Raw genomic sequence first — 18,958 nt, 5'->3', positions numbered from 1 at the left:
GCTGCATTGGATCTTTGATGCTGCGTGGGGGCTTTCTCTAGTTGCGGTGAGCAGGGGCTACTCTTCATTGCGGTGCGCGGGCTTCTCATTGCGGTGGCTCCTCTTGTTGCGGAGCACGGCCTCCAGGTGTGCGGGCTCAGTAGTTGCGGCACGCGGGCTCGGCAGTTGTGGCGCACGGGCCCAGATGCTCCGCGGCATGTGGGATCCTCCCGGACCAGGGCTCAAACCCGTGTCCCCTGCATCGGCAGGCGGATTGTTAACGACTGCGCCACCAGGGAAGTCCCATTGTTACTTAAAAGAGTATTCTTTGAAAAGAGGCCTCAGCCTGGGAAGAGCCGGGTTTAACCCTCCTGCCCACCCGCAGCAGCAGCCCCAACCCAGGTGGGTGGGTCACCTCAGTGAGGGGACAGTGCAGAGGTCCAGGCGGCCCTCGGCCTCCTCTCCTGCTCTCTGCTCAGACCCCCGGCTGGGGCGGGGCTGGGGAGCAGCCCTAGGGGCAGAGGCCGTAGGGTCCTGGGGCCTCAGGACACAAAGCCAGAGCCCCTTCCTCCTCTGAACTGTCAGGAGGTGCAGGCCCACCCTCTGCCAGACCAACGAGGTCACTGGAGGTGGAAGGCGGGGCTCCGAGCTTCAAGTCAGAGTGTTCAGCTAACCGCTGCCCTGTCTCCCAGGTGAGGCCTTGATGTGAGGATGGGCGCCTAGGAGCCCGGCACAGGGAGGGTCCTGACCCGGGTGACCCAACTCGCAAGCCCACCTGAGGGGCAGGTGGCGCCCTCTTGAATCCCTAACTTGGCATCACATCTGACTCAATAACTCACATTTTGGCTAAAGAAGAGACCGCACAGAGTTCCCAGAGCCCAGCCCACAGTGCTGACTGGGCTGAGGGGCACTTCGGCAGGGCCTGGCCAAGCCTGCTGTCACCACGGGGAGGAGGGTCGAGGTCCGTCCGCCCCGTCTCCAGGGCCCGGCCAGCAGTGCCAGGCAGCCAGGAGTAGGACGAGCCCTGCGGACGGTGGACAGACCCGCAGGAGGCTGGGAACGTCACTTCCGACCAAAACCTCGAGTCATGTAACTGCTGTCGTTTGTCCTGACGAGTTGTCCCCCGGAGCACGGGGCAGCTGGGGCTTCTCTAACAGGCCGTGACTCAAGGCCATTGCTTTTGCTTTGGATTCCCGGAACGAGAGAATCCAAAGCCCCCCACACCCTCCCGCTGTGAGGAGGAGGGACCCGGGGGACCCAGGGGGAGGGCCAGCCTCTGTGCACCTGCACCAAGACCACGTGCCTCTGCCGCGCTGCAGTGACCCGCGGGGCATGGCCAGCACCCGACGAGGGCCAGCCCCCAGGCCCGAGCCGCAGCTCGTCGCATCAGTCCCCACACCTCCCGGCCTTCCTGCCTTCCTGTCACACCCGACCACCCAGCCTGGGCTGCTGGCCGAGGCCAGACCGGGGGCCCGCAGGGGCTCAGGCCAGCAGCGGTGAGGAGCCCAGCTTGCCGGGCGGGGGTCCCTGCGATTCATCTTCACGGTCAGAGCCAAGGTCAACCAGGTGACAGCAAACGTGCAGGGAGGTGGCGTGCAGCCCCGGAGACGAGGGTCGTCAGAAAATAGTTTAATTATGTACAGGTGGTCACCAGGCTGATTACGAGGGGAGACGTGAACATTCACGAACAGATTCTGGAGGACAGCTGAGCAGCGCGATCTACCCGGTGGACACGCCACGGATAAAACAAATCACAGACTGTGACACGTGTGGGAGGAGTGCAAATCGTCACCTTTCCTTCAGGACCAGAAGAGAAAAAGAAAGAACTCGGAGGCTTTGGAATGCTTTCTCTTCCTGCGAAGGGAGTGGCGCTGGCTCTGGATCCGCTGAGCGTGGCGGGCGCGACGTGATGCCAGCTGCAGCCGCGCCAGCCCATGCCGCCCCGGCCCCCGCGCAGCCCTCCAGGCCAGCCAGCAGCTTCCAGCTCCACGAGCCGCACGTGCAGCCACGACCCGTGGGCTCAGAAGAGCGGCCGGGAGCCCTGGCTCTCGAACTCGGCCCAGGCGTCGTTGAGCTCCATGAAGATCATCCGGGCGTACTGCTCGTAGGGCTGCCCCCGGGCCTGCGGGCAGGCAGGACGGCGGTGGTGAGGGCCCGGCCCGCTCCCAGGACCCCGCCCCAGCCCCGGCGCGGAGCCCGCAGCCCGTGCCCACCTTGTCCGGGTGGACCACCAGCACGGCGCGGCGGTAGTGCTTCTTCACCTGCGCCGGCGTCACCAGGTCGGCCATGCCCACGGGCGTCCAGCGGCGCTCGTCGTCCCACAGCGCCGTGTGCAGCGTCGACAGCAGAGCGCGGATGTTCCTCTCCTTGCCCTCCGTCCAGTCCAGGAGCTGAGGAGACACCACGCTGCTGAGGGCGCGCCAGGCCCCGGCCTCTACCCACCGAGCGGCCAGCGGTCGCCCCACCGAGCAGGGATCTGACTGTGAGATGTGTGGCCCCGGCGTGGACCCCCGCCCCAGGTTCTGCACTGACCCCACCCAGGCATGGCCAATTCCATTCCCTAGGTCTGGCCGGACGGGACACAGACTAGACGGTGCGTGGAACCCAGGGACCCTCTCCTCAGTGGGACATTCACAGATGACCCGCCGTCACAGCCTTGCCCTGTCCATCCTGGGGTCCTTGTCACCCCCGGGGTCTCTGCGGCCCACGCCCCCCGACCGGGGTCATGCCTGGCTGGTCTCCAGAGGAGCAAGGAGCTTAACGAGCGTGAAGCCACACGTCCCAGCCACGTGGGGACAGTGGATCTTTCACCCCAAAACTTTAAGAGCAAATAAGTGTAGATGGAAGCCACTGTCCCTGCAAGCATGTCGGACAGCGGTCCTCGTGTGTGAGAGTCGGGGCCGCGTCGGCTGTGTCCCTCTCCCCACGCTCCTGCCCAGGGTGCCCCCCACCCTGCCCCGGCCCGAGAGCCCTGCACCTTCAGCTTGAGCGGGTCTGAGTCCCGCGCCTGGTCCTGCCTCCTCATCTCGGCGATCGTCCTCGGCCCCTTCCTGTCGGCCCGGGAGGAGAAGCCCTGGTTGGACAACAGGTCTTCGAAATCGTTCTCCGACACCCTCGGCTTTGGACCTGGAGGAGAGCAGAGGCTTCAGGGGCCGCGCTAAGTGCCCGCCCGACTGCCTGCCTGCTGCCTCTGCCGCATGGCCAGCTCGAGCACCCTCGGGGACAGCAGGACAGCCGAGAAGACGGGAAACGTCCAAAAGAGCTGCCCGAGGCAGGAGCGCACGAGTGCGGGCGGGGTCACGGCGGGCATCGGGACCACCACCCCCGTGACAAGCGAGGCAGCCAGGCCTGGGCTGACCACCCAGCTGCCCGGCCAGCAGAGGCTGAGAAGGTTCCCGGACAGTGTGGCCTGGCCCACTGGGGGCAAGAGGGTCACCCACAGACATGTGTCTGAAATCATTAACTTCCATCCAAAGGGGCTCCTGCTGGGTCTCTTTAAACACCCTTTCCCGGGACTGGGCTCTGAACTGCACGAGGCAAAACGGGATTTCACCGCAACCGCTTCACGGCCAGCTCGAGAAACCACACAGGCGGCGGGAGAGGAAGAACTCACCGAAGCCGGGGGCACGGACCCCCCTCTCCTCCCGGCTGCCGATCACACTGAAGCTGGAGGTGTAGTTTGGCCGTGGCTGTACGCTGGCTCTGGGGGTTGGCTTGGCCTGGGGGGGCCACGGGGTGCCCTGGGCTGGGGGCCGACTCATCTGCCAGGAGCCGCTGGCCTTGGGAGGGGGGACTGTTTTGGGACCGAAGCCCCCAGAAGCAGGTGCAGCGGGCGAGCCTGGGGAGACAGTTCACGTGGGGAGTGTCACTGACGGTACGCTGCCCCAGCGGGTACTCAGCCCTCGCGGGCAGAGGACACACCCTCGCGAAATGAATGTTTCAGGTCAGCCGCCAGGACGGGCGGCCTCTAGGTAGCCCACAGCTGGCCCGTCTGCAGGGGCTGGGCCGGGCGGGCTCCCCTCCCGACTCGCTCAAATGCAGGGCTGAGTCCAGGAAGCTCAAAACCAGCACCCGGAGCCCACAGGGTCCCCGACCCCATGCAGGCGGCTGCTCCGTGAACGCAGGCACGTGGCGTGTCACGTGTGCGTGGTTCTGGGCCACTTCACATGCGCACAGATCCACACAAGCACTGGGTCAAGATGCCCCCGTTCTCCGTCCTGTGGCCTTCACCTCAGGAACATTCTAGACATGGAATCACAGGGCAGGCGGCCTTTGCGATGGGCTCTTCTCACTCAGGACCCACCCACCTGCCCGCTTGTCGCCAGCAGCCTGGCAGGCGGACGCGTCACAGAAGGACGCCGGTGGGTTCCAGTCTGTGGCGATTACCCACAGGGCAGCCCTGAGCACTGCCGCGGACACTCCCTGCTCAGTCCACGCGCGCCTCTGGGATAGACGGCGGTTGCGGGTTCAGTTCTGTGAGAACCGACGCCCGCCTCGAGTAGCCGTCCCGCACGCCCGCCAGCTCTGCGCCCGGCGCTGCACCCCATCGAGGCCCCCCGCGCCTCCAGGGCCGCCAGTGACACTAGACCTCTCCCCAGGCTGCCGTTCTCTTCACCGCTCACCCGTTTTCAAGTTGGATGTGTTTTGCTCTGTTTTTACTGTTCTTACATATCCTAGATAGTTGTCAGATACGTGGTTCAAAGATATTTTTCCCACCCTGTAGCTTTTCATTCTGTTGAGAGTCTATAGCAGGGCAAAAGATTTCTTTTTGCTCAAGTCCAATTTATCCATTTTTTGCTGACGGATCATGGTCCAGGTGACACTAAAGGCTACGTCCCCACCATTTTCTCTTTTCTTCTAAAGGCTTTATAAATCTATGGCCAATTCTGAGTAATGGTCATCTACCTGCTGTTTAAGGTGTGAAGTTCAGGGTGAGGCCACTTTCTTGCTGCCCCAGCACCGTCATGAATGGTTTTGCACCTCTGGCAAAAGTCAGTTGGTCTTACTGGTGTGGGGCTACTTCCAGGTCGGTGATCTACGTGTCTGTCCTGCCCACAGCACGCAGGCACGGAGGAGGCCGGAGGCCTCGTGGGCTGAGTCTTAACCATCCCACTTCGCGTGACTCTCCAAATGAAGTCTACAATAAGCTCGTCTGTGTCTGCAGGAACCCTCGCTGGCACTTCTGGTGAGGACTGTGCTGACCCCATTGACCGCTGCAAGAGAACCTTCCCGATGTGGGTCGCCGGGCTGTGAGCGCGTCTGTTTACTGAGGTCTTCCCTGACTTCTTTCCTCGTTTGGTTTTGCAGCTTCAGGAGTCCTGTACGTGCTTTGTAAGAGTAATATGTTATATATTTCTTTTTTTCTTCTTTTGCAGGGATTGTAAACGGTGCTGTTCTAAATTTTGGGTTCCTTGTGCGTGTTGCTAGTGAACAGAAATACCCTTGGTGTCTGTTTGTTGATCCTGTGTCCTGAGACACTCCTGAACTCACTCTGGGACCTGAAATGCTTTCATAGAACCCCTGAGATTTCCCACACAGACAGCACGTCATCTGCACATGACAACACTGCCTGTGTCCCTTCTGTCCCTTTCTTGCCTGCCTGCAGCACCTGGGCCGACCCGGGGGAGTGTGTGGTCTTCTGAAATCCAGCGCAAGCCTGGCGGCAGGACTCTGCACATGCTCCCTATCAAGTCCACGGGCTTCACGTTACTGGTTTGTTGAGTGTTTATCACAAGTAGGTGTTGAACTCCGGGGAATGCCTCTTCTGCACCATCGATGTGATCACGTGACTTCCCTTCCTAGGCCAGTTAACGTTGTGTATACATATATACATATGTATATATATATAATTTTTTTAAAAATTATTTATTTATTTTGACTGCGTCGGGTCTTAGTTGCAGCACACGGAATCTTCTCTAGTTGTGGTGCTTGGGCTCCAGAGCATGTGGGCTCTCTAGTTGTGGCGCGTGGGCTCTCTAGTTGTGGCGCGTGGGCTCTAGAGTGCGTGGGCTCAGTAGTTGCTGTGCGTGGGCTTAGTTGCCCCGCGGCACGTGGGATCTTAGTTGCCCGACCAGGGATTAAACCCACGTCCCCTGCATTGGATGGCAGATTCTTAACCACTGGGTCACCAGGGAAGTCCCAACATGTTGCATTCTGTTCATAGGTTTGGAGATGTTGAACCAGCCTTGCTTCCTGGAATAAACCCTACTTGGTTGTGGTGTGTGTGATTGTTTTTTTTTTAATGATTTTTTTTTGATGTGAACCATTTTTGAAGTCTCTATTGAATATGTTACAATATTGCTTCTTTGGACACGAGGCCTGTGGGATCTTAGCTCCCTGATCAGGGATCGAACCCTCACCCCCTGCATTGGAAGGCAAAGTCTTAACCACTGGACTGCCAGGGGAGTCCCCTGTGTGATTCTTTTTATACACTGATGAGCTCTCTGTGCTGACGACTGGCTTTGATTTTTGTGTCTGTGTTCATGAGGGATGCTGCCCTGTGGTCTGTAGTTTCCTTTTGTATCGTCTCCATCTGGTTTTGGTATCAGAGTAACACCAGGTTCATAAAATCAACTGGAAAATATTTCCTCCTCTTCCTATTTCTTGGAGAAGACTGTGTGGAATTGGTATGAATTCTTTAAACATTTGGTAAAATTCTCCAGTGAACCCAGATGGGACTGGAGATTTCCTTTATGGGAGGTTTCTAACTATGAATTCATCTTCTTTATGATTACAGACCCTCTCAAACACTCTGCCTCACACGGGGCACATCTGAAGAACTTGTCCACCTCACCTCAGTCCCAGGACTGGTGCTGAAGCCTTAAGTCCATTTCCCTTCAGAGCCTTTGGGGTCTGTGGACATCTTGGGTTAACCTCTCTTTTTTAATCCATCTTAGCAGAGATTTGTCAACTTTACTGATCTTCTCAGAGAACTAACTTTTTGATCAACCCATTTTCTCTAGTTCTCATTTTCTATTTCATTGATTTGGGCTCTTTATCATTTCCTTCCATTTGCTTTGAGCTTATTTTGCTTTTCTTTTCAAACGTCTTCAGGTGATAACTCACAATACTGACGAGACGTTTCCTCTTTTCCAAACGACACGCTTAATGCTATGTGTTTCCCTCTTGGCACTGCCTTAGCTGCATAACCCAAGTTTAGATATGTCGTGTCTTCATTTTCATTCTCTTTGACAAGCTGTTTTATTTTCCTTGAGACTTCCTAAATAACCCGTGTTATTTAAAACTGTGTCATTCAGGACTTCCCTGGTGGCGCAGTGGTTAAGAATCTGCCTGCCAATGCAGGGGACACGGGTTCAAGCCCTGGTCCAGGAAGATCCCACATGCCACGGAGCAACTAAGCCCATGTGCCACAACTACTGAGCCTGTGCTCTAGAGCCCACGAGCCACAACTACTGAGCCTGCGTGCCACAACTACTGAAGCCTGTGTGCCTAGAGCCTGTGCTCCACAACAAGAGAAGCCACCACAATAAGAAGCCCGCTCGCCGCAACCAGAGAAAAGCCCATGTGCAGCCATGAAGACCTAATGCAGCCAAAAATAAGTTAAAAAAAAAAAAAGTGTGTCAATTTCCAAGGGTTTGAAGATTTTTCAGTTATCTCGCTGTTACCAATTTCTAGTTTGATTCCATTTGATCATGGAATGATACGGTCTGTATGATTTCAGTTCTTTTAAGTTTGTTGACGACAGTTTATGGCCCAATACATGGCCTTTCTTGGTGGTTGCTTGGGTGCAGGAGGATGTGTGTCCTGCTGCTGTCGGGCACAGTGTCCTGTGAATGTCCCACAGCTTTGCTGACTTTCTGTCTGGTGGCTCTATCTTTGTTGACAGAAGGGATGCTGAGGTCTCCAACTAGGATGTGAGTTTGTTTCTCCTTTCGGCTCCACCAGCTTCATGCAGGACTCTGTTTTCTGAGGGGGTGTGACAGAGGTCTGGGGTCACAGTGCAGAGCTGAGGGCTGGGCTCCATCCTAAGAACGGGCACCCCGGATCCCGAGAAGTCCTTTTCACCACAGGCAGCCCCCGAGAGGCTCCGAGTGACCCCACACTGTGCTCAGACAGCCCAAGATAGAGGCAGAAAGCCCAGGACAAACCCAAACTTCCAGGAATGCTCTCAGGGAGATACCGAAACCTGAAATGCCAGGAAGCGTCTGGGGAGATGTTATTTTCACCTAAAATTCCACATGCCTCCCGACTGCCAAGGGACGAGAGGCACTCCTGGCCTCCAAACAATTAACGTCCCTAAAAGTTTTCTCAGAAAAGTTACTGGCAGTGAATTCTGCTCCCTGGGGAGCGGGGCAGGCACTCTCCACGCTCCTGTGCTGAGACTGCTCCAGATGGCCCCCCAAACACCGCTATGCCCGCGGAGGGCCAGACCCCAGCACCAGTTTTGGCAATTCCTGGTGTTACCTTGGTAACAAGCTCCTGGGATGAAGCAGATTGGGCCTTTCCTGGTGTCGCTGTGCCCTGGGCCTTGGTGGACAGGGTGAGGCCCCACCTCGGGTAGGCGGACACAACACCCCAGAGAGAGGCCTGGTGCTTTCCACGTGCCCGACATGGCCCTCAGGTTACCTTGGAGGCCGGAACTGAGGTCGCCGAGGTCCGCAAATGGGTCCTGGCTCTGAGACTTGGTCTGGCTGGCTGGGGGGCCAGGAGGGGCCGGCTGGCCTCCAGGAGAGACGAAGGGGCCTGGAGGAGGGCAGGGGCATTAGATCCAGCACACTGGAGTAGATGCGGCCTCTGCCCTCCCATCTCACGCTCCTAAAGGCCTTGCTCAGCGTTGTCACTGCACCTGGGATGTGGCCACACTCGCAGCCCGAGCTGCCCACATGGCTCCGTGTGGGAGGTCACCTGACAGCTCGTATAAACTGCCCTGGGTTTGTCCTACCACCTCCCGGAATCCACCTAAAGTGTGAGTGCACTTTACAACATCCGTTCATTCTAAGTACAAGGTACTGAAACGTCTAAGTAAATCACTGTCCTGCTCCTAATTCCCGTGTCATTCAAGAGTCAACTGTAAGGTCATTACAAACGATGGCAACTCATATATAAAGAGCTCTTACGAGTTAATACAAAAAAGGTGAATTTCCCGTGCAAAAAAATGATTAGAAAATGTGAAACAGTTCTCAAAAGAAATATAACCAAAAACATACAAAATAATAAACAACCTCACGCATAATGAAGAAAAGCAAATTGAAAGAACTGACAGCCTATCAAACTGGCAGAGTAGTATGTTTACAGTTACAGCCCATAAATTAACAAACAGGACTTAAGAGAGAAGCATGTCACAGGCGTCACAAACACCACTGCCTTTGAAAGCAAACCACTACCAGAAACTTCCCCACGGGACAGAATCCCGACGTATGGAAAAAAGGACAGACATGACGAAAGTGAGACGCCAGAAGCACTCTTGTCCCCACAGACAGGGGACAGACCAGGATAGCCTGCAGCCTCTCAAGGGCCCTGCAGGGCACAAGGAAGCGCTAAGGAACATTCTGGGTGAAAAGTTCAGAACAAGCCGAATGAGCGCCCACAGGAGCCGTGCGAAGGGACTCGGGACAGTGGCAGAAGGCCCGGCCAGAGTGCCCCTGGGGCGCTGCTCCTGCCTCCTCCTCTTCTGGGGGCCGGGGTCACAGTTACGCCACGTGTCGTACCTTCTGCAGCTGGTGCAGGGGCCGGGGCCTCAGCCCAGGCGTCCCATCCTCCCAGCAGGTCCGGGTGGCTGGTAGAGGCTGTCATCTTGCTGGGCTCCGCTGGCAGGTCACCTGGGAAGACAGCAGCACTATCAGGTGTGTCCCCGGTGGGGGCGGGCACATGGCCTTCACATGGCCTCCTGGGGGCCCTAGGGGACAGGCTGGCCGCAAGCCCCATCTGCGGCAGCCTCGGGGGCGCCCTCCGTACCGCCCTCCACGTGTGGGCAGGAGGCACACCTGACGGCCGCCTGTGCGGGAGGCGGGGGGCCGAGGTGCTGGGCAGCAGCCCCTGCGGCGCTCCTGGCCGAGCGAGGACCCAGGCAGGGCTGTGCTCACGCACCTCGGGGGCCTCCAACCGGCCTCCCTCCGCACGGGCGGAGGACACATCACACGGTCACTGCACTGACCAAGTGGATGCAGGGGGTCAGCAAGAGGAGAAGCCCACAGGGCGATGCTGAGACTAGCGCCCGCAGTCCCTCATCTGAAAGGGTCTTCAGAGAAGTCTCCTCCCGCCATGGCTGGCCACACGCCGGTGCCCCAGAGCCTGCCTTCCCACCTGCCCTGAAACCCAGCAGGGCATACAGAGTGGACACTGGCTGCGCCCCCTTTCTGGGGGAGGGAGGATCGCACTGCCCATCTCCCCCGGCCCTGTGGCCCCATCCCCGGTGTGGAGACCGCACTTACCCAGATGCAGGAAGTCGGTGCCGCGGGCCAGGGGTGGAGCGCTGTGGGTGGCAGGGAAGGATGCAGGCAGGGTGGCTGGAGAGTCCGAATTAAGAAATTCACCAAAGAGGTCGGGCTGGGAGTGGGGCTGGGTGTCCGGGTCAGATGGCAGGAGAGGGTCAAACGGGTCCGCTGTGGCAGGACACCAGGAAGCAGGCGGACGTGAGCGCAGGCACCACAGCGCACGCCCTCAGCCCAGAGGATTGGCTCCGGGACGGCCCTCCCACGACCCCATGGCCCCGAGAGGGAGGGGCAAGGCGCTGACCCCCGCCTGTCTCAGGAGGTCCTCTGGGGGCTCGCGGTCTCCCTGAGTGGCAGACTGCCGTGACCTCTGGGCCCACTCCTGCCGGCGGCACCTACCGGCCGGGACCGTGGTCCGCGCGCTCGGGGCAGAGGCCGGGCTGGTGAAGAGCAGGGCCGCATCCCCACCGAGCAGACCGCCTGCGGCACCCTCTGGAGCAGCCGCCGGGGCCCCCAGGAGGCGGCTGAGCAGGTCCGCGTTGCTGGGGGGGCCCCCGCGGGCATGCGTGGGGGGCGCCGGCCCTGCCTCGGAGTGCAGCCCCAGGAGGTCCACACTGTCCTCCTGTGGCAGGTCCGGGCCCGGCGTGTCCTCGTCGGCCACATCCCCGCTCTCAGCCGAGAGCGTCGGGGCTTCCTCGTCAGACGGCTCGCTCACACATCCGTCCTCGGCCGCGGCAGACGGACCCTCCTCGGCAAGGTGATCCTCTGGGCCTGTCGCGCAGTCCCCGTCCTCTGAAAAGAAGACAAGGGTGGGGCGGCTGCGGCTCAGTGCGAGGGGTCGGCACGGGGAGGCCCGGGGGCAGCGCCAGGCCCGCCTACCCACCCCACCAGTCCAGCGTGTGCAGAAAGCGGTCGGCGTTCTCGTTGCTGTGCGGCGAGTCCAACTCCGGGGGCTCGGCGTCCGCAGGCCCGGCCTCGGCGTCATACTGCGCAGAGGAGCCCGGCTGCCTGGGGAGCTCTGGTTTTCCTGCAGGAGGGGGATGTCAGGCCACCCGGCCCAGGGCAGCAGCCGGTGTGGGGCTCCGGGGCCCAGGCCCAGAGCCAGGAAGGGCTCACCACCGCCAGAAACCCACACGACAACCAACCATCAGTGAATGGATCCCAGCGTCGCCCAGACGCTGCCCCGGGACACGTGGGCACACGCGTACACCGGAAAGCATACATGCACGCACACACGTGCACACACGCTATTCAGGGACACTTAGCTGTCCTCACATAAGAAAACAGAAAAATATGCAAACCAAGAACATGAAGAAAATTGTTATGTGGCAAAGGAAGTCCCAAGTCCCACCCACCAGCGTGCTTCTGATGCTACTTTCAGTAAATGCTATGAAATAAGCCGACACAACCCTGCTGAATCGGGTCGGTGGGGGGAGGAGGGGGTTGGCCAGGAACAAACTCTGCTGTGAGGCGGCCCCGCCAGCTGGTCCCAATCGAAGCCTCGACTTCTTCCAGGTCATGTTCAAAGTTGACACATGTCCAGAAAATGCACCCCCCCGAAACAGCGAGTGACTCAAACCTGACCCTCCCGGGGGTCCCAGCCCCGCCCCATGACGACCCCGGCAGGACCACGTGGCTTGGGATCCAAAAACAGACACTGGGCCACCTGCAGGCATGACCAGAAAACAAGGGTCTCACCAAATTTAGACAGAATGTCTTGCTGCTCCTCCCGGCTGGAAAACAGGATCTTGGGGTTCAGCCCCCGCATGCTCGCACTCTCCCAGGGTGGGGCCTCGTGGCCGGGCCTATCTCTGGGTTCCACCTCCACCTCCAGGTTCACTTGAAATAAATCGGGATATTTCTCCTGAATGTCACAAGCGTCCAGGTCATACCTGCATTTGGGAGGCGAGATGCAGGTTAGGCACGACCATGGGCACTTCGGGTATCACCCCAATGTTCACTGGGAAACGAGTGCGGGGCAGGGCCGCGTGCTCCACAGGCACCCCGGCCCCTGCACTTCATGCTCGGGACGTTCAAGCCGCCACTGAGCAAATGGTCAGAGGGACCTGCAGGGGTCTGTGCGCAGTGGGGCCCGTCCACACCCGCAGAGCAGGACCCCCGCTCCTCTGTCAGGGGAGCGCTCAGCCCTCACTCCTCAGGTTCTGGAGTTCAAATCAGGTCCTCAGAGCTTAAATGCACGTTCCCATAAAAACAATGCCAGCCATGCTGGCAAAATCCCCCAACTATTAACAGATGCCCCCAAACCAGTGCCTCTGGAATCTGGCTGCAGGGGTGGAGAGGCACCGACCTGTTTCCACTGGGTGGGACGGGGAGGGAGGCTACCTGGGGCGGCGGCCGGGGGGGCCCGGGCCCGGGCGGGACACTGGTAACAGGGCAGCCCGCCAGTGGTGGCTGTGGCTGCCATGTCACTGAACTGCCCTCGTCCTGTGGCTCCGCACCTTTCGAGGGAACTCCTAAGATCACCTCTGCTGACAGCATCGATAAACCCTAGTTCCTCAGCTAGACAACAGGCTCCCAGCTGTTCCTATTTTATGCTAACGTCTGTTTGCACTACTTACTGCTTTGTGCCTATAAGAAGAGTAAAGCAACAAAAAGAGAAACACAAAAAAGAACGCTGGGGCCCTGAAGGTCTGAGGAGTCGAGGGAGGGGCCCTGCCGTCCTCTGCAATGTCCAAGAAGGGCCTCCAGGCAGAGGAGGGGCCGCAGGAGTGGTCAGGGGTGGTGGTGAGGCCACAGCAAATTTTAGTTCTTACTTCCCTGGATTCAACAAAATGGGACGAGCAAGCACGCGTGACCCCAAATCCTTCCCACTCCTCACGGACACGGCCGCCTCTGCGCAAGGAGGGGAATGAGGGGTCTCTGCAGGGGCGAGGCCGGGCCCATGTGGGCGCAGGGACGGTGGCTGCACTGCCGTGTGGCCCTCTCAGGCTCCCGGCCCAGAGGCCGCCACGGGCTTCCTTCCTGAGCAGGCCAGGTGCCCACAAGAAGACGACGACACAGGCGATGGCTCAGCCAGGCAGGAACAGCTGGCACGGGGGCCGCAGGTGGAAAGCCCGGACAGCGCTGCTGGCAAAGGGGATCCGGTGGCCAGCGAGGGCCCGGGGAGGGGCCCATCCACGAGGAGCGGAGGCCCAGAAGCAAAGCAGGGAGAAGGTGCGCGGCCTCTACGAGCTCAGCTCCAGGGCAGCAGGGCCTCAGGGGCCACTCCGGGCACCATGCTGGTGGCCACCCACCCCTGCCTCCCTGCCCAGCCCAGCCCCAGAGACAGCCCCCCCAGGCTGGGGTCTGCCCACCCGCCCAGCAGGCCAGTGAGGAAACAATGAGGTCTGTGAGCAGAGGCACAGCCCCGCTGCCCCCAAGGGCCCGGGGTCTCAGAGGGCAGAGGGCCAGGTCCCGCTCGGCAGGCCCTGAGGGGGGGGCCTGCCACGCTTGGCCGGGAAACAAATGCATCGGCTTTCGTCCTGTCACCCTGTCCACTCACACCCACTCGACACCCCCTCCGCACTCCCAGGAGGCACCCGAGGAGTTCCACAATTCTTCTGCCAAGTGTCCTCTTTCAACCACCCGCGGGGCACCCCTTGCCTTTCTCCTATTAAACCGACGAGTCCACTTCTGGAGGCACGACACGCACAGCGAAGCACAAGCCTACGCACGCGCCTCAGGAAAGGTTATCCTCGTGTCAGCAGCCCGTTCAGAATAAAACACTGCCTCTTTCCAGACCCCAAGAAGGGCCACGCCCCCAGAGGCGGCCACTCCTCGGGCCTCCGGGTGGGGCCCCACGGCAGGCCTGAGCGGACGTAACAGGGTCACGGACATGACATCACAGCTCACTCTCCATCCGACTGCCGACGCCACGGGGGCCTCTTCTCAGTCTGGAGCCATCAAGCCTAAGGCCCTGGGTACGTGGCTAATGACGCCACGTGCACGTGGGAAGCGCTGAGGCAGGAGATCTTCAAAGCTCTCATCACAGGAAAACATCTAACTCCGCGTGGCTCCCAAGGGGGCTACCCCCCGTTTCCCTGCCCTCGCGGCTCTAACCTGCTTCCCTGGTCGCGAGGGACGTGCAGGGTGGCTCAGGTGCTTGCTGGCCGTGTGGGTCAGCCAGTCAAGTCTCCTGCCTGCTTTTAATGGGTGTCTTTCTCTTTTCGTTCTGTGCTTCTCTATGTGTCCACATCTGACACACACGCTGCAAACATCTCGTCTGCCTGAAAACGTCTTTGATTGGCTTTCACTTCTGAAGAATGACTTCACAGGGGACAGAATTTCAAGTTGGCAACGTTCTCCTCAGGCACTTCCTGAAGACGCCCCCGACTCCGGCTCCCACCCCTTGGTTAAAAGGCAGCTGCCGGTCTCCTTACTTTGAAGGCCCCTCCCCTGGGGGCTCTGAAATGGTCGTCTTTGGTTTTCAGCAATTTGCAACATGCTGAGGAAGGGGTTTCCTTCCTTCTTTTATATAAACTCCTGTTTGCCGTTTTCAGAGTTTTTGATTCTATGGTTTGATGTTTTTCATCAGCGTAAGGAAATTTTTGGCCAGTGATTTTTCCAACATTGTTTCTGTTGTGTCCTCTTCTCCTTGGACTCCAAACAAAGGCACGCCTGACCGTTTCCCAGCCCCCAACATCCCTGCGACCCCCTCTGTATCCATCTCTCTCTCACCATTGTTCCTGTGTCTACTCTGCTACCGGGCACACGGCTCAATTCTCAGTTCTAGCTGTGACGTTTCTCAGTCCGAGAGTCACACCTGCCTCCGTTTTACACGTTCCAGCTCTGCGGTGAATTCCCCCTTGCACTTCCCTGAACACACGAGATGGTCGTCAATGCCGTCTCCCAGCTCCAGCATCAGGTTCACCTACGGGCCTCTCACCCAGCTCTTCCGCTTGGTCTTCAGTCATCTGGTCTCTGAAGAGAAATGTCTGAGGACACAAGGACACCTGAAGCTCTGGGACTACCTTCCTCCAAAGGAGAAAATACCCGAAACCTTAAAGTGTGGCATTCCTCGTCTTTGTCACGTTGGCACGTAAAAAAAAAGCATGAGGTGCCAATGTGGAAAACACACTAAAAGACAAGAACATGGAGACTCTTAAAGGAGCAACAACGGGCAGAAACACAGACGTGCCCACAGCCCACGACGCTGACGCTGTGAGGGCGGCTGGGCGGCTCTCCCTGAGCCCTTACCACGGGCAGCCCTGGCGCGGCACTGCCCTGTGTGAGCCCTCCCGGGACCCGGGGCGTCAGAGCTCACGGCCCTCCCGGGACCCGGGGCGTCAGAGCTCACGGCCCTCCCGGGACCCCAGGCATCAGAGCTCACGGCCCTCCCGGGACCCGGGGCGTCAGAGCTCACGGCCCTCCCGGGACCCCGGGGATCAGAGCTCACGGCCCTCCCGGGACCCGGGGCGTCAGAGCTCACGGCCCTCCCGGGACCCCGGGGGTCAGAGCTCACGGCCCTCCCGGGACCCGGGGCGTCAGAGCTCACGGCCCTCCCGGGACCCCGGGGGTCAGAGCTCACGGCCCTCCCGGGACCCGGAGTGTCAGAGCTCACGGCCCTCCCGGGACCCGGGGCGTCAGAGCTCACGGCCCTCCCGGGACCCCAGGGGTCAGAGCTCACAGCCCTCCCGGGACCCCAGGCATCAGAGCTCACGGCCCTCCCGGGACCCGGGGCGTCAGAGCTCACGGCCCTCCCGGGACCCCGGGGGTCAGAGCTCACGGCCCTCCCGGGACCCGGGGCGTCAGAGCTCACGGCCCTCCCGGGACCCCGGGGGTCAGAGCTCACGGCCCTCCCGGGACCCGGAGTGTCAGAGCTCACGGCCCTCCCGGGACCCCGGGCGTCAGAGCTCACGGCCTGCCTGGGACCCCGGGGGTCAGAGCTCACGGCCCTCCCGGGACCCCGGGGGTCAGAGCTCACGGCCCTCCCGGGACCCCGGGGGTCAGAGCTCACGGCCCTCCCGGGACCCCGGCCAGTATCAATCATGCCGCACTTGTCTGCACACCAGCCACGGCTGGGGGTGCTTGTGCACCCCGACCCCTCTCGTCCGCCCCCCTCAGTGTGACGCCAACATACTTTGCAAATTTCACAGTAGCTGCATTCCGAGGCACAAACCCTGTGTGGAACTGGATCTGGAACATCTTCATGGACGCCATCTGCAGGGAGAAAGCGAACAGAAGGTCCTCAGGCCAGGAGCGCGATGCCAGGCCCTTCACGGGTGACCAGCTGAGAGCCCCACGCCGGGCTCCAGGGCCGGGGACACACAGAGGCTGGGGCAGCGCCCTCCCCAACAAGCGGCTCCTTGGGCCCGTGGGGAGGCCCCAGGGCCACAGCCGGGCAGGCTCTGGCTGCAGTCCCCTCTGCCCCTGCCACACAGGTGGGGACACAGAGCTCTCACTGCGCTTAGAGAACCAAGCTCGCCCACGAGCCCGGGGCCGCCTGGCGCCCGCTCACCTTAGCCTGCAGCCTTCCTCCCAGGGTGGACCTCGCGTGATAGATGATGATAAGCACGTCCCCCTGGACCGTTATGCCCAGGGGAATGACCGCTTTGCCGTCCTCGATTTTAAAATCCCTGGAGAACAGAACCAAGAAAAGCAGTGCACTTGGGTACGAGGTGCACCGTTCTGATGAACTGCGACCCACAGCGCCAGTTTCTTCTTGCGTCGCGGGTTCTTCTGCCAAATGACGTCAGGCGTGGGGGGAGGATGGTCCAGGAGAGGACTTCCAAGGAGCCACCCAGCACGAAGACCCCGAGAACTCCCCCACAGGCCCCGCCGGCCCCGCCTCCATGCCCCCCGCCCAGCCGCAGCCCCAGAGCACAATTCCCTCCTCGACGGCCCCCAGAGCATGAGGCCGCGGGGCAAGGAAGGGCCTGAGCCCTGAGCCCACCTCAGGTTGTCGTACTCCTGGGACGTGGTGGTCATACGCTCATCCCCCACGTAGACCTCGCAGAAGGGCCGGCAGCCGCTCCGCTGCTTGCTGAACAGGGGCACAGGCGTCATGACCACGGCCCTCACCAGGATGGGCTTGCTGTGGGGCGAGATGGGCTCCTCTGCCACCATGTCGCACATGTACTCGATGTACCTGGAGGGCAGGAGGCACACCACGTCACACGCGTGTTCTGTGCAGGAAACGGGCGTCTCACGCGTGCTCCGTGCTCGGCCCGCGCACCGCGTCACACACTTGATCCGCGCAGCCCACACCACACGCGTGCTCCATACGTGCCCACGTGCCACGGCGCACCCGTGCTCCATGGCTCTGGAGCCCATCAGGTCGTCAGTCCTTTTTCAGTCACACGTAAGCATCTCATGCTATAAATTTCACTAAAAGCGACGTTCCAGTGTCATCTCATGAACCTTATGTTGTAATTTTCCTTCAGTTCAAAATATCTTTAAATTTCCCTTGAGACTTCCTCCCTGACTCACGGGCTACTCATAGGTAGATTGTTTCACTTTGAGATATTTAAGGCTTTCCAAAGCCACCTTGCTGTCACCGATTTCTGGGTTAATTCCACGATGGCCTGGGAACATATCTGGTATGATTTCTGTTCTTCCCCATCCGTTGCGGTTTAAGAGCCCGGAACATGACCCTTCTTCCCAAGGGCTCTGCACGCACGTTTCTGTCGTGGGTGCCCTCCGTGGCTCTGAAGCGACCTGCCGGCTTGTCCCACTGGTCACTGCCAGGGACGCTGTGACCGTCCACGTCCTGCTCTGTGGACTTGGAATCGGCTCCTCCGGCTCCCTTCGGGGCTTCCGCGGCTCCTCTCCGTGGCACCGCCACAGGGCGTCCGTCTCCTGCACGGGTCTAACCCGTCTCCCGGGGAGGGGCAGGAGCCGTGACTGGCTTCAAACTGACAGCAGTCGACACTCCATCTCGCCAGAGCACTCTGGCCGCTCCCGACGGCCGCGGTGGAGACGGCCGCGTGGCAGGAGACCCGGGCGCCTCTCGCCGACAGCAAGAAGCCAGGACACCACGACCCACGTCCACAGACCACAACCTGAGTGAGCTTGGAAGCAGATTCAAAACTGAAGAAGAAGGAGATGCCCCTGAGTCAAGGCTGAGCTGAGAAGGCAGCCTGGCCGGCGCTGAGCTGGACGCCTGACCCGCAGGGACGGACGGCACAACACGGGTGCTTCAGCAGCGGAGCCTGTCGCACGTGCCCTGCACCCAACCCTCCTCCACCCCCGCCGTCAGTGCTACGGTGCAGGCCCGCAGGCAGCGTGTGCTCGGCGAGGGGCCCGACACAGGGGACACTGAACCGGCTTCCCGGCCAGCCGGCCGCCTGCCTGCCTCTCCAGCCTCGACTTCTCCTTCCTGATCTCCTGGGTCACCCGAGCACGTCCCAGGCCTCCGCTCGCATCCTCTGCTGACGTAATGACGGCCCTTGAGAAGAATCTTCACTGTTTGCACCTCCACTCCCGCTGCCCACCTTCCGGAGCTCCTGTGTGTGGCTCTCGGCAGTGTGAACGCCAGAAGCCGAAGTGGGTTTTCCACGTGTGTGTTTTGTTCTGAGTCCCACTTGGTGTCCTCTGAGCTTCCTGGGTTCGACGTCTGCCGTTAATTTGGGGAAATTCTCAGCAACGCC

At 60.2% G+C, this 18,958-nt stretch overlaps 1 protein-coding gene across 5 annotated transcripts in view; it reads right to left on the bottom strand.

Annotated features, from left to right (window-relative positions):
• Nucleotides 1-1,593: 1,593 nt before the first annotated feature.
• GAK (cyclin G associated kinase) overlaps nucleotides 1,594-18,958 on the bottom strand; it is a 59,050-nt gene continuing 41,685 nt past the window's right edge. For 4 of the 5 annotated variants that reach the window (XM_059923803.1, XM_059923802.1, XM_059923805.1 and 1 more), the window contains 13 exons: nucleotides 17,263-17,457; nucleotides 16,828-16,945; nucleotides 16,450-16,529; nucleotides 12,069-12,262; nucleotides 11,254-11,397; nucleotides 10,770-11,162; nucleotides 10,371-10,541; nucleotides 9,648-9,758; nucleotides 8,566-8,682; nucleotides 3,593-3,817; nucleotides 2,957-3,105; nucleotides 2,193-2,369; nucleotides 1,594-2,101 (listed from right to left, as the gene is read on the bottom strand). In XM_059923803.1, the coding sequence (XP_059779786.1) occupies nucleotides 2,000-2,101; nucleotides 2,193-2,369; nucleotides 2,957-3,105; nucleotides 3,593-3,817; nucleotides 8,566-8,682; nucleotides 9,648-9,758; nucleotides 10,371-10,541; nucleotides 10,770-11,162; nucleotides 11,254-11,397; nucleotides 12,069-12,262; nucleotides 16,450-16,529; nucleotides 16,828-16,945; nucleotides 17,263-17,457 (2,176 nt within the window). In that variant the 3' untranslated portion in view covers nucleotides 1,594-1,999. The remainder of the gene's footprint in view (nucleotides 2,102-2,192; nucleotides 2,370-2,956; nucleotides 3,106-3,592; nucleotides 3,818-8,565; nucleotides 8,683-9,647; nucleotides 9,759-10,370; nucleotides 10,542-10,769; nucleotides 11,163-11,253; nucleotides 11,398-12,068; nucleotides 12,263-16,449; nucleotides 16,530-16,827; nucleotides 16,946-17,262; nucleotides 17,458-18,958) is intronic. The other variant, XM_059923804.1, reaches the window with a different exon arrangement.

The sequence above is a fragment of the Balaenoptera ricei genome, chromosome 5 (genome assembly GCF_028023285.1).
Source record: "Balaenoptera ricei isolate mBalRic1 chromosome 5, mBalRic1.hap2, whole genome shotgun sequence".
Taxonomy (NCBI): domain Eukaryota; kingdom Metazoa; phylum Chordata; class Mammalia; order Artiodactyla; family Balaenopteridae; genus Balaenoptera; species Balaenoptera ricei.
The sequence above is the reverse complement of the archived record's forward strand: the minus strand, read 5'-3'. Positions and strand labels throughout refer to the sequence as shown.